The sequence below is a fragment of the Etheostoma spectabile genome, chromosome 12 (assembly GCF_008692095.1).
Source record: "Etheostoma spectabile isolate EspeVRDwgs_2016 chromosome 12, UIUC_Espe_1.0, whole genome shotgun sequence".
In the NCBI taxonomy this organism is placed as follows: domain Eukaryota; kingdom Metazoa; phylum Chordata; class Actinopteri; order Perciformes; family Percidae; genus Etheostoma; species Etheostoma spectabile.
In genome coordinates this window covers 18,398,377-18,415,146 of record NC_045744.1, presented here as the reverse complement: position 1 = coordinate 18,415,146, position 16,770 = coordinate 18,398,377, and the positions used below count along the sequence as shown (strand labels likewise).

Sequence of the window (16,770 nt, the reverse complement as noted above, 5' to 3'; positions counted from 1 at the left end):
CACCATCTCTCAAAGCATTATTATGCACAGAGGAGCTCTAAGAAAGACTCAGTCTACAGAGGTAACATTGTTTTTGTGTGGTGGGCGATTCGTATTCAGGGTGCTACCACCTTCTGTTTCTTGGCCTGAATCCCATCCTAGAGATGAGATCGGACAGCAACGGGTGGAGAGTGACTGTAAAAGAGAGATTAAGTACAAACCGAGTCCACGGTGCAGTCTGTCCCTGACAGGTCCAAGTGGACCAGGCAGTTGGGCTGGGCCAGGAACAGGTACAGGTTCTACATGGGAAGAACAACAGTGTCTTTTAGTGAACGAAGATGAAGAATCAGATTTATTGCCAAGTTGGTCTTCCCATACAAAGAATTTGCCTTATCTCATATGTATGCAGAAATATATGGTGCTCATAAAAAGTATTCACTACTTGTGGATGTTATCATGTTTTATTGTATTACCACACTGAATCAAAGTAGATTTGGTTGAACAAAAAAAACAACCTTTAATGTCAAAGTGAAAACGACTCTCTAACACATTGTTAGACTAGGGGGCTTTGAAAATACTGGCTGGTGCTCTAGTTCAGTGTTATCTTAGTCTATATCCACGACATTCCCTTTCCGGGATTGCTCCCTTGCAGCCGTAAATTCCGCCAGATTTCAGTCTTTTTGGCCAGATATCCATTACCTTTCGCTTTCTTTGTGTTGGAATTTTAAACTCTGGTGAATTTATGAGGACAATGGTTAACTGCTCCTCAGATCTCTGCAGGGTAAATCCAGACAGCTAGCTAGACTATCTGTCCAAACTGAGTTTGAGTAACCCCTTGAGATGCAGCATCTTGTTTTCGAGGGGGTCCTTGCACGACTAAAACAACTTTTGAACGTTCACATGTTCCACCAAAAGAAGTTCCTTCCTGAGGCTATTTTTGCGAAGGCACCGTGGCTCCACTCGGCGCTTAGCACCACCCAAGGCGATTGTGATTGGTTTAAAGACATGCCAATAGACCACAGCTCGTTATTCTCCCATCCCGGAATGCTGTGTGGACTAGCTAGACCTTCTTTTGCAGCACTGTGGAGGAAGGTCTGGCAAAGCAGGACTAGTGTCACCTTGACTACGCCTGTTAAGCTTGGTGTGATGGGTTTTAATAAGCAATCCAAAATTTACTTTGTCAATAAAAGATGTCATAGAACAATTTGTCAGAATTGAATCAATCAAATTCTCAAGGCCCTCCAAGCTTCAGAGACTCAGATTGGAGAGACTGTGCAGACAGCAACAGTTGGCCAGGTGCTTCACTTGTCGCAGCTTTATGGTAGAATGGCAAACTCTGTGGTCTGATGAGACCATCATCTCATAATAAACATACTGTAGCATCCCCAGTGTGAAGCATGGTGGTGGGAGCTTCATGCTGTGACGATACTTCTCTGCAGTAGACCCAGGAAGATATGTGAGGGGAAAATAAATGCAAAAAAAATAGAGATATCCTGGATAAAAACCTGATGCAGTCTGTTAAAAAAAACCTTGTTACTTTGTTTTCCAGCAAAAACAATCACAAAGCCAAAGCTGCACAGGTAAAAACAATAATGGTAATGTCCTGGAGTGGCTCAGTCCACATCTTAATCTAATCCAGAATTTGTGGCTAGATTTGAACATGTTGTTCACTCCCAATCCCTTTGACACCTGGCACAGCTTGAGCAGTTTTGCAAAGAAGAATGGAGTCAATACTTTGGGCATTTCCTATTTGTAATTCATTTAGATGACCTTGAGAGTAAAAGGGTCTGTTTCTGTTGCCACATTAAATTCACACTATTACATTTTGTCAAACAGTAGTCAGGTTTCCATCAGAATGTTTCTATCGACTACCGTTGTGGGAAAGAATTAGGAGTGAGTTCATCGAGAAAAACAGCTGGTGGTGCACATTCTCTAGTCATGTGCCATTTAACTATTGCAGGAGAGCGCCATTCACACCTCAAACAGTGAAAAACCATGGAAATATATATTAATATTTCTATATAGTATTTCTGCTTGGTTCATGGATTCATTTGAGGAAGGTTGCAGTCTCGTCATCGCTCCACAGATCTCATGGTTTGTCTGGCGGAACTTTCTCATTTTTACAGTGGATATTTGTCATGATTTATTCACTGAGGCTGTTTCCATTGCATTCAGTTGTTACGATACATCACATTTTCCACCTCAACCATTGTAAAAACTTTTGTGAACTCTTTCTTCTCTCAACTTTTTTGCATTTTTACTGACGATGGAAACACACTCCAAAAAAATCCAGCATTTTGTTTGTGTGTTTGTATGTGTGTCCCTCACCGTGGCATCCTCTCCAGACAGAACCCCAGGGTTTTTGCTCAGGTCCAGATGCAGCAGAGAATTGGAGTAGTCGTCACTTGAACACAACGCCTGGGACAGAGTAACCACACCTAATGGGGGGGGAAGGAAGAGGGGAATTTAAAAAAAGGAAATAGGTTTGTTATATGGCTCATTCCGTCATTTACTTATCTTATTATAATCCTTTTCTTCCAACGTATTGCTCTGGACGTGACTTATTAGCAACTACTGACTGCAAAACTATATAATGGAAGCGGATGATTGAGCTATTTGGCAAAAAAAAAAAAACTGAGCAGAGACTAGAAGACTCCAAAGGCAGGGTAGTATCAAAAGCGCTTTTGTAGGAAGCCAGCCACGGTTTACCCCGCATCCCAGTATCCAAGTGTACCCTGAAAGCCAAAACAAAATCATTCTCTCAAATCAGATCACTACACTATTACACCCACAGGCCCAATGGAACCCCTCATTAAAATCCTCACCCTGCAAGACTGATGCAAAGCACAGCACGTCATGGCAAGTTGAGGATTAAATATAGAAACAATAACAACACGGGAGAAACATCTAGCAGCAGCAACAAATAAAAAAGTCTATGACCATCGTTAATCTGTGTGCCATTCACTTAACTTAGTATCATCGCTTATAGCTAGTAGTTGTAGGAGGTCACTTTCTTCTGTTCTCAAGCATCGGGTATGTGTGTGGAAGAAGCCAGCTACTGCATGTGCTGCCCTGAAGCCGGCAAGGCGCTAAGCTCTTCATCCCTAATTTGTAGCGATTAGGAGTGAAATGAGGGGAAGAGGGGACAGTGTCTAATCCCCCCTTCATCTATCTATCAGACTTTTAGAAGCCATTTGGACTGTGTGACAATGTCAAGTGTGTGGGAGCAAGGATGTGGGAGCAAGTGTGATATATCTGCCTTTTTGCATGTCTGATGATCACATCTCAGAGACAGCATATGCGTGTGTGCGTGTGTGTGTGTGTGTGTGTGTGTGTGTGTCCTACAGTAAGTGTGTGGGCACGTGTCAGCATATGCGAGGGTGTTTTAGAGACAGAGGGAAGGAGGGGGGGTGGGAAGAGATCCATAAATATTCAACAAAAAAATGCTCATCCCCTGCAATGTCATACCAACACCCACCACTCAAGGTCAGCTCCATCACTGCATTCCTCGGGAATTACTGTGTCAACCCACTGTCTTTTAAAATCAACCTAGAGTTGTTTTCCCATTCACAACGTACACTAATTGGGTATTGAGGTCGCTGTCTGTGGCATATATACACCACTCAGCTTTCAGCCTTATAATTATGTCCAACACCTCCGTAGCCATCCTGCTCTACAAAGGCAGAGAGCAGTCAGTACAAAGGCAGAGGAGTGGCAGAAAGAAGGGGTTTAGTTTGCAAGCTGGCCAGCAAACCGTGAAACAGACAGAATTGCTGTAATGCTTCCATGTTATTATGTTACATAAGGCTGATTATTTTAGCCCCCAAACGGTTAACAAAGAGAATTACCAGATGTCAGTTCACCAGAACGAATACATTTTGTCTTTAGCAAAGGCTAGCCTTGCTCTCTTTCTTTACCTTTTGTACCTATAAAAACTATTTTCATGACAATGTTTTCCACTGAAGAAACACTCTCAATGAAAACTGTCCACAAAGAGGTATGCAGAAAGGTTTCCCTCCATTGCACTGGAGGCAAAAATCTCACCAAAAAAATCTCCCGCCAACCAGCTGTTGAATGTTGGCGACCCTGTATTTTCACAAAAATGATATTATCCCTGGTACAATCAATTTTATTTGGCAAAACAGACACCGAAACCTCAGATCTTAACTCAATTTTGACCAAATATGTAGTAACTGTGTTTGCATTTCCGTAGCAGCTTACTACTTCTGCAACGCTGTAAAAAACATAAAATCATAATTTAAGATAAACCAAATAAACAATGCGATAAAAGATCAAGAATGCTGTGAAATATGCTATAATGAACAAAAATGCTATTACGAATAAGCTATTAGCGTATGGATATAAAACATTTGAATCTGCTGTGATACTAGTGGATGGTTGTATTGGCTGGGATAAAGGCGATAGAAATGGGACACTGCACTAATGCCTATGTTGGATTTTAGGGGGGAAAAAACAGATCAACTGCTTATGATTCTGACCTGATTATCTTTTGGTAGATGGGTAATACTGTACATGCATGAGTCTTTTTTATCTATGTGAGTAAATACCAGCCCAAATTGAACTGCATTTGGGGCAAGAAGGCAACATTGTGGTTCAACAGAAGAACCTGGCTTCAAACACAGATTTACAGAAAACTTCGGTTCTTCGAGCAGGCCACATAATTTTTGTGCCCGCTCCAACATTTAATTGTAAAACAATGTGTGTTGGGTTACCCCCAAGAAGCTACTGTGTCTAAGAGGAGCACTCCTACCTTTGGAGGAGAGAGAGGTCTTGGAGAGATTGAGGAGACGCAGTCCCTTGTTGAGGCGACACACTTGTTGAATGAGGTTGGAGACTCCTGGTTTGAGCAGAAGGAGGGAGAGGAGACAAAGAGAGATAGGGAAGTTGAAGACCTTATTTAATAACAAAAACACACATAATCAACCATCTAGAACAAAAAACAATTAAATGTTTAATAATCAACAATGAATAAATTGTCAACTATTTAGATTTTTTGAAAGTAAATGCATTATTAAATATGAATATTTGCTTTTTTTATTATAGTGAACTGAAAACCGTTGGATTTAGACTGTCTATTGAACGAAACAATTTGATGACCCCATGTAGTGCTGTGGGAAATTGTGATTAACAGTTGTGACTGTATTATGTTGTTTTAGAGACCAACCGACGAATTAGTTTAATAAAAAAACAGCTGAAATAATCCATAAACGAATCCATAGGGCTGCACGAGATGAGTAAAAAAATATCGCAACAACAAATATCGCAATAATGATATTACACGCAATAAATAAACAGATATTACATTTACTCAGTTCTGCTGCATTTAGTATTCTTCTACAAAACAAAATGCTTGTTGCATTTAAAATAAAGGAAATAATTTTCCAACATTCTTTTATTGAACAAATTGAACATTATATAGATTATGAAAGGCACCACATCCAAAAAGGACTGACTGTTATATTTTAATGTGCAGTTTCTTTACTTAAATTTGCTTTCAACTAACACAAAAAATCTGTTTTGTGTCTATCACAATATGTTGCAGCCTTTCCTGATGAGTAGATTGCGCTAGTTGATATTGCGATGACAATAAAAAATGATGTATTGTGCAGACTTATTACTTACAGCCCTACACCCATCCACTTTTAGAGTTATGAGCCCAGCCCAAAGAGCTTTGCCACATAATTTCAAGCTAAAATGCAACCTCTCTCAGCGCACACACACACACACACACACACACACACTAGAGTGCGGATCGGGCCGGATTTTTCTGTCCGAGCCCGGCCCGCTTCCGACAGAGCAGTAACCGAACCCGACCCGAGCCCGACAGGCAGTAAGATATTTATGTCCGAGCCCGACCCTAGCCCGACACAGTTAAAATCTCATTTGTTTCTCATACTAATGACACATGTACGTTTGTTTGTGTGGAAAACCGCTTTTATTAAGCAATTGTAGGAAGGCATTCGGAAATGTCAACAGATGAGCGCATCAACGCACACGGGGCAACAAGCGCCATTACCTACATAATAAGCTGTTTTAAGTTCAAAATGTTCAATGCCTTATCGCGCTGATGTGACCGAGCCCGACACGAACCCGAGCATCCTTTCTAAAAATCTGTTCGAACCCGGCCCGTCGGGTCTCCATCCTCTAACACACACACACACACACACACACACACACACACACACACACACACACACACACACACACACACACACACACACACACACCTATAGTAAACCCAACAAGTATATTACTACAGCTAAAAAAAAAAACATCCCACCGACAATCTCACTTTCTCCCACATACCCAGAGCAGAAACAAGCCCATATAAATATATGCCAAGCCAGCTTACATAATACCTACTTTTTTATGTTTTATATTTATGTGCCAAACATTGTTTCCTGGTTCCAGCAGGAGTGTGTATGTACAGAACTTCTACTGGCAGTAGAGGCATCAACATTGTAAACGGACACAGCACTGAAGGTCATTCTTTACTAAGATTATGAGTATTATGATGGTGGTTAAGGCTGCAGCACTTTTGTGGCTGTAGTCACAAAAAAGTAAGTTTGCACACTGTCAATACACACACACACAAACGGAGGGTGTCAAGTGTGAGCGGAAGTGACATGTGTCACACAGGAGGACAGAAATTAGCTAATGAGAGATAGTGGCCTGCATGAAAAGCCTGACCCTGGCATACCAACACATGCACGCTTTTCAGTTGTACAAGTGTGAAAGAGGCACAGGGAAAGAAAGTTGTATAGTGGTTTAATGTGTAGTGACTGAGACACACAATTTTTTTTAAATGATGTAAGTTTCTCTATACGTGTGTATGGAGCAACCCAAATCAGTTTGAGAGGCGAGTTGCGGGCAAGACCGAATAAACAAAAGCATTTCACTAAAGAGGAGGACCACTCACATACAGCACAAAAGATAGATAAAAGAGAAACAACAAGAAACAGAAAATGAAGGTTCTGCGAGGAGAGACATTGATTTTGAATTCTTTGAGAGCAAACAAAAGCAGCAGCATAGTAAAAGAAGCAAAAGAACAATCAGCGGTGCCCTGAGAGAGAGAGAAGGAGAGAGAGAGAGAGAGAGAGAGAGAGAGAGAGAGAGAGAGAGAGAGAGAGAGAGAGAGAGAGAAGTCCAGGCTGGTACCTTGGTTGTCTAGCGTGTTGTGAGCCAGGTTGAGAGAGTGAATCACAGAGGCTGGGTTCTCTGACAACGCTGATGCCATCTTCTGCGGGAAATCCCTAGAGAGAAAAAAACGTTAAAAAGGGAAATATTACATTTTCTGTATTGAAAAGAAATGCTAACATAGGTATCAGAAAGTGAGTAAATCCATCGAAGAGATTTCCCCAATTCATTGAAATACACTTGATAAAGTTTCACCCTTATACCTCTTGGTAATGAGTGCAAAGTGTCCTACTCAAGCAGCAGTGTTGGTAATTGAATGGAAATAGGTTTGTGCAGTAAAAGTAGAATGTAAAGGTAGATGGAAACATACGGTAAAAATCTAGTTAGTTATTAAAAATGCACAATATTTTATGTCTTCTGTATGACATGGGATAAGAAGAAAAATATTAGTTGAAGGATAACACCCTTCTAAATGATATTTGAGCTCTGCCGGGCTTTTTAGCATCTTTCTGTGCATTGTTTTGGTTTTGCAGGCTGCAAATAATCTGTTTTGGTTCACTGTTAACGCTCTCATCAACCTAAATCCACCAACAGCAGCAGACAGTGACAAAAGCTCTGATAATCCCATAGTACACTACCTGTCTAGCTCTAAATGGCATATGGACAAAGTTATCGACTAGCTCTTGAACATAGGGGAGAATTTAGCAGCTGAAGAGCCAGATATTTCTCTCGGGAGTTGGTGGGGACCAAAACCAGAGCCAAAAGGAGAGTAAATATTGGGCTTCCATTATTAGGTGGACCGAAACATGAAGCTAGTATTGCTCTGTGTCTGTTGGATGTGTAATTAGCAAATGTTTCAACATGTTAGCCACAACAACTTCATGAGATGATAACACTGAACGTCCCTGTTACGTTTAGTGCTAGATTGGTCTGCTGCAACAAAGTGAACAAAAGATATATTTAGGCAGCACATAATTTACTGTAGTTGAAAAAGAATTATTTGGTGAGAGTCTGCTTTCACTTCAAGAAGTATCTCCAAGCATGATCATTTGCAGTTAAGAATAGTACTTACTTTCTTCTGTGTTTGGAATAAAATGCTTATGAGTGCAAGACTCTCAATTTTTCTTACTGTGCTGTTCTTTCACATTTATAGTACTGTATGTCTGTAAATCACATTAAATGACAAAACAAAAACTGTATTTCAGTGGGTCCTTAAGTCATATTTTAACACTCATATGCCATGCTGTTTGAATATTTTATAAATGTGTTTGAGCATTTTTTTCACATCACTGTGAGCGTTTGGTGCTGTGCTTGTGGAGAGCCTCTTAAAAAATTGCCCTCTCTATTGGAAGCGATTTAACACAGGGAAAGTATTAAAACTTGGTAACCTCATCATTATGCTGCAGCAAACCATCTTAGCCTGAGGCAGCCAATTCATCTCAATTAATACTAAATAAGGAAACTGCTCTGCTAAATGACACTAGCCATGCATAGAAGGTGAAACCTATTGCCAGGTGAAGCCCAAAATCTCACTAATGATTCGTTGGGGAAACAATACACCTGACACGGGCAGACAGGCGGGACCCTTCATTGGATGAAAGAGTGAAGGTTAAGAGAGGTGGGAAAGAGAAATGAGGATAGACAAAATTGGAAAAGGTTAAGACAGCAGATGAAGGGTGAGGAGGAGTGGAGAGCTGAGATGAGCTAAGGTGAAGAGGTGAGATGAAAGAGATGGAAGTGAGAAAAAAAAAAAATACTAGCATAGCAGAAAAGGAGAGGGGAAAGAAAAGACTGGAGCGTGTATAAAAGGACAAAAGAAGAGAGGTAGAGGAGTGTTTGAGAGGCAAAGGTGTGAGGAGAGGAAGAAAAGGAGAGGAAATTAGATTAACAGAGAGGTGACGGGCAGGGTTGATGATGTCAGAGAAGAGGTTAACCTACGATTTCAGTCCTGCATTCTCCAAAGTGAGCTCCTCCAGACTGTTGGACTTGCTGACTGTGTGCAGGACCTGGTCCACCACCTCCGAACCCTGGAGACAAGCAACCAGCATAGGATCTTGTGACCAGAGGTTTCAAATGGATGAAGAATATAGGTGAGTGAAAAGCAAGCAGTAATAAAAAGCAACAGAAATCTGCTTATCTCAAAGCATTAGGGCCGGGCAATAATTCCAATTATGGAAAAAAGATTTTGTGATACTCAATCATGTCAGTCTAAATTCATGACGTTCCACTTCCGGGATTGCCCTGGTGTCGCCAGAAATTCATCCAATTCATCTTTTTGGGCAGATGTCTGTTACCTTTTGCTTTCTTTGTCTTGGAATTTTAAACTCTGGTCGATTTTTGAGGACAACGGTTAACTGCTCTTCAGATCTCTGCAGGGTAAATCCAGACAGATGTCTAGACTAGATCTATGAAATCTAAGTTTTCTGTTATACAGCTTAAACAACTTTTGAACGTATACACGTTCCACCAAAACATGTTCCTTTCCGAGGCTATTCTGCAGCAGCACCGGGGCTCCGTCCAGTGCTTAGCCCCGTCCATGACGATTGTGATTGGTTTAAAAAAATACCATAAAACCAGACCCCTTTTTTTCCCCATCACAGAATGCTGTGTGGACTATCCAGACCTCCTCCGCAGCACTGTGAAGGAAGGTCTGGCAATGTGAGACAATGACATTGTCTTGTCAAAAACAAGCACATTAAAGGCAGAGTTGGTAACTTTTTCCAATAACCACTTTTTTGTTTATTGTTTGAAATGGTCTTCACATCTAGACGGCCTGTAAAAACGCCCACCAATCATTGCCTCGCAGTCCACTTGGAAAGAACCAATAAAATGCCTCCTTGGCAAGCTGCGCGTACTCTATCCTCCCCCCATATATGAGCCTGAGCTCAGCGCGCCTCGTCGTCAACGGAGTTACAGAAAGTCTACTGGAGAATGGAGGAGAAAACTGCCACTGTCACGGTTACTCGCAACCGTCAGCCCTGCTAAATAGGCTATTCCAGTGAAGATTTGTGTTCATAATGCATTGGTTCAAACCAATAGAAAATGTATTCAACTTGTTGACTTAGAAAATGCTAACTAATCTAATCAAATCTATTAAAAATACAATATGATGAAAGAAATGTAACCTGATAAAACAGGGGTTAGCAGAGGGAAGACAAGAAAAACACTGATTTGTAGTATATATCTGGTAAGGTTTAAAAGAGAGGAAGACAAAAAAAAAAGATAGTTACTATGCGCATGTCTTTGCAATGCAGCTTGGTGAACCAGGTGTTGTACGCAATGGATGCCACGATCACCGCCAAGTCCCTGAAATGGACACACACACACACACAAACACACAAATTAAATTAAAATCTTTAAATTAGCAAACTCCATCTGCTCAAAACCCATTTGATGACATTGATCCATAAATCCAAATTATCGTGGGCCAAACTTTTTCTTTGCTCCCCGTTTGGTAAGAAGCAGTTCATCATTGTGACAGAAGTACACTATGGGCAGTGCTGCTTTCTAAAAGATGACTGATACTGCAGCCCTGCATAGGACGAGAGCCGAGACGAAGAAATTAAAAAGAAAGATGTAAAGACTGATGCCTGGGTGAGTGGATTATTCAATAAAAAGGCACAGTTTGATCCCACAGACCTCAAACACTGCTACATCCACTGCTACACAAACAGACACAGAGCCCACGGTCCATCCTGTGTGTGTCGTAGGGAGGGAGAAAGAAAGAGAGGGAAGAGAGAGTTTTAGAATCCTCCAAGGTCCAACTAAAGCCACACTGCTGCTACACCTGCTATACATCATCTGACAAACAAGCAGTAACAGAGGGGAAGGGGGGGGGGGGCACAGTAAGCCCATAGAGAGGGAGAAAGGAAGAAAGGAGGATAGCGAGGCAGAGGGAAAATACAAAGAGAAAGAGAGGAAATTGTAATCTAGCCAGAGAGGGTTGTGTTGCCAATAACTGCAGCAGTCAGGTATATCTCGTAGTAAAATGCTGCGGGCCGTGTTCCTTTTTCATCCTCCTGCCAGCCATCAGACCAGTCTATTCAAACTGACACAGCTCGGTCCGTGTGGTGTGTGTGTGTGTGTGTGTGTGTGTGTGTGTGTGTGTGTGTGTGTGTGTGTGTGTGTGTGTGTGTGTGGTGTGTGTGTGTGTTGTGTGTTGTTTGCAGATGATGCACATGTCAGAATTTATCATCAAAACTGTCTGCTGATTCATGTTTTGACAGCAGGACATGTAATTGACCTCTATGAAGTCTCACTCAGTCATGCAGCACGTGGGTGTTTTGTGTCTTGTACTTGCACATGTTGTTCAGCAGGTCAATCTGTCGTTTCTTCACACAGATCAATTCAGGTTTAAGAATGGAAACTAATGTTAAGATTCAAATTGAAAAAGGGATTATGTTAGAGCAAAGGGGAAGATTAAAATTGGTCTACGATTAGGTTTAGCTTAAAGGTGCTCTAAGCGATGTCACGCGTGTTTTAGGCAACATTTGTTGTCACATACAGCAAACCTCTTCTCACTATCCGTGAGCTGCTTGTCCTCAGAACACACTGTATTTAAAAAAAAAAAAAAAGAGCGGTCTCTGTAGACAGCCCAGGGTCTACAAAACGGCAACAAAAACAAACTGTGCCAACCTGCACCACGAAGCATACACAAACAGTGTTCCAGCGTTACAGCCAATAACCAACAAGGATTTGAGGGTATTCTCAATCCCTCCCCTTTCTGATAAAGCCCAAAAAGTTCTCCTAAGCTCCATCCCCAAAGGGAGAATGAATGTGTGTGTGTGTGTGTGTGTGTGTGTGTGCGTGGGTGTGTGTGTGTGTGTGTGTGCATGCGTGCGTGGGTCTGTCTGTATGTGTGTGTGTGTGTTCGCAGGGCGTGTGATGCGTCAGAGTAGTAGTGCTTGTAGTTAGCACGTGCTACATGCTATTGCCACCGGACGGTCCTTTATTTTCAGGGGAGGAAAGAGGAGCCGAGTGTGTAAGCCTCCTCCGCCGGTACATAGCCTTTCCACTGCCAAGACCTCGTACACGCCTCCCCGTGGCACACATGGGAGCTGGTCCCTTGTGGTTCCAGGCTAAGTTGTACAGGATCTTGGAGCGGCAGTGGGCCCCAGAGACGTGGCATGCAGGCCCATCGGTGAGTGGAAACACCCTGATGCCCGTCAACCACTGTCCCAGTTATGGGTAAATAGCCCCAGTTTTGGGTAAATAGTGAAGACCCCAACAGCGGTGCAGGTGGAAGATGTTGGTGTGAGAACCACCACAATGTCTGGGACGGAGGAAGAAGGCCACCCCACAGCCACGTGGGTTGACGCGGGAGGGTACACTGGCTAGGGGAGCAAACCCTGTGGCAATGTGAGCAAACAAACTATTCCTCACAACTATCTGATAACTACTGCATTAACCCAAACACTAGCTATAAAAATTAGGTCATGTTTGTTGGTGTGACGGTCCTGGGCCGGTCCTGTACTGTGGTTTGTCTTGTTAACTTGCAGGTGTAGCGGAGGCGATAATGAGATGACTGTGATCGCTTGGCCGGTCCTCCCAGACTATTTAACCCCGCCTGCCCCGAGGGCGGGCGGCCGCATTCTCCCGACTGCCCATTAACATGTATTCTCTGTTTGAGTTTTCCCTTTGTTAACTACTGACAACATGCACCTCACATTTTCCATTACAGCCATACACCTTCATTCATCACTGATACTGACAATTACACCTCATCGTGCTGTTGTTTGCATCATTATTTAATAAATGTCACTCTATTATTGTTATATTGCTGTGCATCTCCCTCTTTTGCTGTGGCCTGTGAGCCGGTCATAACAAGTTGGGGGCTCGTTTGCCGCGAGTACAAAACCAGGACCTTGTTTGTGGTTTTCTTTAATTAATCCTAGTGAGTTGCTGTTGAGCCAATTTGGTTTAGTTGAGCTAGTCTATTAAATGTTACGTTGCACTACAGTCATGTGTAATCTAGTTTGATGTATAAATCAGGGGCCAGCACTCATTTGCATCCTAAACCACCAAAATATAAATTGACTCAAATTATTTGATGTTAAATATAATATGTTTATATATGTTGTCTAATAAGTTTATATACTGTATACAAACTCATGTTAGTTGGTGTTTGCGAAGTGAACTAAGAGCATTAGATATTACAATGCACACAAAAATCTTATCTATATTTGAATTTTAAGCTCTAAATAGGGTTGCCAGATTTGCGTTCTTGCGGAGAATAAGATGAGAAGATTGATACCACCCTCGTGTATGTATGCTAAATAAAAATCTTCAGCCAGCAGCCAATTAGCTCAGTGTGGGAATTTTTCAGTTGCTGTTAAACACACGCACAGCATGCTACTATGCAAATAGCTAAAATTAAAGTTGTTAGTGTGAAGTCTAACTTTTCCGTTTGCCCCGAATCTTGAAATTTGGCAAATTCTTGAAAACTTAGCTTCTGGCAGAAACAAACCAGCACCTCTTTCTCCCAGCAGTAAAATCCACATGGCTAATTATTACGCACATCAATGACGTCATCAGACCATGACAATAATGTCTGCGTTCTTCATTCTTCCTAAACTTCACTCAGTATTTTGATGTCAGAAATATGATTTATTTCATTGACAATAGTTTAGGGAAATGTCCTTTGAGCAGTCACATTTACCTGGGCTTAGCGGTGAACCGCCTGCTTTGCATATTCAGTGTAAAGAGCCATTAAATTGACATTTATAGACCTTAAAAGGAGGAAGACGAAGATAAGAGTGTTTCTCCTGAGATGGCACAGGAGAAAAGGTTGTGGGGTCCTTGTGCTCAGAACATTTCATGGCAATAAGCCTATTAGATTATTTAATAGCTTGTGGGTAAAGTTGAGGGAAGGACATGAAGTGAGGACAATAAACAGGCTTTATTCTCTCGGGAACATGGATCTGCTCAGTAAATTGCATGACTATGTGCCCATTAGAGTTTTATATAACGTGCATGGAATGAAAAAAAAAAAAATCTTATTGTAGTGATAGCAAAAAGGTCAGCGGGGGTCATCAAAAACTTTATTAACGTTGTGGGACAATGAATATTTATAGCACTTGTGAGATTATCCTAGGTATGGAAGGTTGAACATTCTGACCTGAACTGGTGGCACTAAAAGGACGAAAAGTCCAGAGGGGCTAAAACCATTTGGAGTCATCTTCCGTGGATAATAAATATTTAGAAGAAATTTGACAGAAATTGGTCCAATTGTTGGGCCAAACGACCATCATCACCAGTAGGAAGGTGGTCAATGCAAACAGTCAAAGCCCATACAGACCGGGACTCTGAGCTCTAGAGCTGCTGTCCTGCTTCAGTAACAGAAAAACTAACCAGACAGAGTTGGAGAGAAGTTGGACACAGCATCCAGACTTCACTTTGCAAGTGCGAACTTAGGAGAGACTGTCAAGCAAAGAGGTGTCCCCAGCAAGTTGATGGGACAGTAGGGCATAAAAATGTCTCACACTCAAACCATACGTATGAAAAAGAACCACACACACACACACACACACACACACACACACACCACACACACACACACACACACACACACACACACACACACACACACACGGAGTAATTCAGAGAAAGAGAGCTAAAACCAGAAAACAGGGGACAATGAAAGGGGAGAAAATAGGAAGTGGATAACAACAGGGCTGGAGAAAAAGGTGTCCGATTTCAGTCAGGAGGAATGAGCTGAGATGATGTTTGGACAGACAGCAGTCGGCAGGAAAAGCATTGCCCTGTCGCTTGTGGTAACGGTAGACAGGCTCAATCAGGGGAGATCGAAAGGATGGAAATGTAGAAGGACAATGAGGGGAGGAATGGAGTAATGCAACACAAATAGCTTCTGGCACATGACCATGGGAAGACCAATCCGTAGATCGTTTGCACCCTTTCTTTATCGTTTCCCTGCATTGTCTTTTGTGATTTCTAGTGTTTGTTAAATCTTTGCTTCCTGTATCCATTTAGATTTGTACAACTTCTCTAGACTAGCAAGGAGGGAGTCTTGGGATTGGATTGTGGGCTCAAGGGAACAATATGTTAAAGGAAGAGCTTAAAAAACAGCAAGGGCAGGCAGCTTCCTCTGCAAAGGCTTTGTCTTTATCACACACACACTATATAAAATATTGGAGGAAAAACAACAGCGATGCAGTGATCTCAATATGAAATACATTAATATATTCATGAGTCACTGCTGCAATCACACTTCTATGAATGGCTTTTTGATTTACCAGCATAGCAAGAACTCACTCCTATGATGAGAAATACATCTTTAGGTGCAACTACATCCTCTCCAGTCAGGACTGTTGTTTCTACACAGGAAAGTAGAAAATAATTTAAATAGGCTGCAGGGTTTTCTAAAGACAAAACATTCCTCAACAAAACGACAAGTAAGCTAGGTTGAATGCTCCATTTGCATGTCAGCTGTCAAATCTTTTTATGATCGAGCGATATGTCTGGGAAAGGAAATGGGGAGCTTAACAAGTTACCAGCGGGGAGGTAGAGGAGAAGACATATGGCATTTTACAGCTGTTTCTGAGCCCTGGATTCTGCATCTGACGAGCTTATCATTCCCCTTCTCTATTTTCTTCACAAACTTCTAACAAAACTGAACAGAGACATAGAAGAGCAAGTGAGCCAGAGAGAGAATGACAGAGGAATAGACTTAACATGTTACCCAGGGAGGGTCTTGTTAAACAATCAGACAGTTCTAATGTCAGATAAGACGAGGGCTGTCAGATGAGGACATGCATCGTCGGGGAAACATTTTTGTAAAGCATCGTGATGCAGAATGAGGACAAAATGTCTTTCCAAACTACAGCGTAGTCAAAAGTATTAGAATGCTTTATATGTTTTTATTGTTTTGGGTCTGGACTCCAGCACAGTGGATTTGAATTGAAACAACGACTCAAGGGTTTATGTGCTGAAATTCAGGTTCAGTTACAATCCCAAACATTTCAGTCCTGGTTGATTGGCGACACCTGGGAACGGCAAATGGATGTTCAGTTACAGCTCCCACGGCATGTGCATCGGCCACTGGGGACAGCAAACGTTCCTTAAGCAGCTCTGTCAGAAATGCAGTAGAGGTGCATGCATCATATGTCTGTTTACAATGCACCAAAACAAAGGAGGGAGGAGAAGGATGAAGTGCTGAATTAACGATCAAGTTGTACTGATGTTGAAGGTGTTTCCCACAACATGTCCAGTATGTGCATGCACACACTTTTCCTGTCAATGCCTTGTGTGTAGGGGAGGGGGGATTCTTTTCACATAAGAATTGCACCTCCTATTTTCTTCAATTCTGAATCAATTTACTAACATGGTCTGGAAGGTGACGGCTTGCCCTCGCTATGCAGACGGATCGGAAAAGTCAGATCTGTGCCACGAGAGCAAAGCATACACACTGCGGCAAAGCCTTTGGCCACGCTCTAAATTGAATAATTCCGAGGGAAGAATAAGCTTGACATGACTCAGGCAATATTATACAAGCCTTGCAAGATGAAGGTGAAGAGTTTTGGGAATGCTGCACATATGAAAGGGCACGTAACCATCTCCCAGAGACCACTGTTTTCAAACCGTAGCATTGACTTTCAATGATTTACAACGCTTTCA

The 16,770-nt window shown here is 41.9% G+C and overlaps 1 protein-coding gene across 1 annotated transcript in view; it reads right to left on the bottom strand.

Moving 5' to 3' along the window:
* carmil3 (capping protein regulator and myosin 1 linker 3) overlaps positions 1 to 16,770 on the bottom strand; it is an 83,154-nt gene that overhangs the window by 42,812 nt on the left and 23,572 nt on the right. Inside the window, 6 exon segments of the mRNA XM_032531342.1 lie at positions 201 to 278; positions 2,308 to 2,417; positions 4,751 to 4,837; positions 7,159 to 7,253; positions 9,076 to 9,164; positions 10,368 to 10,443. Coding sequence (XP_032387233.1) covers positions 201 to 278; positions 2,308 to 2,417; positions 4,751 to 4,837; positions 7,159 to 7,253; positions 9,076 to 9,164; positions 10,368 to 10,443 — 535 coding nt within the window.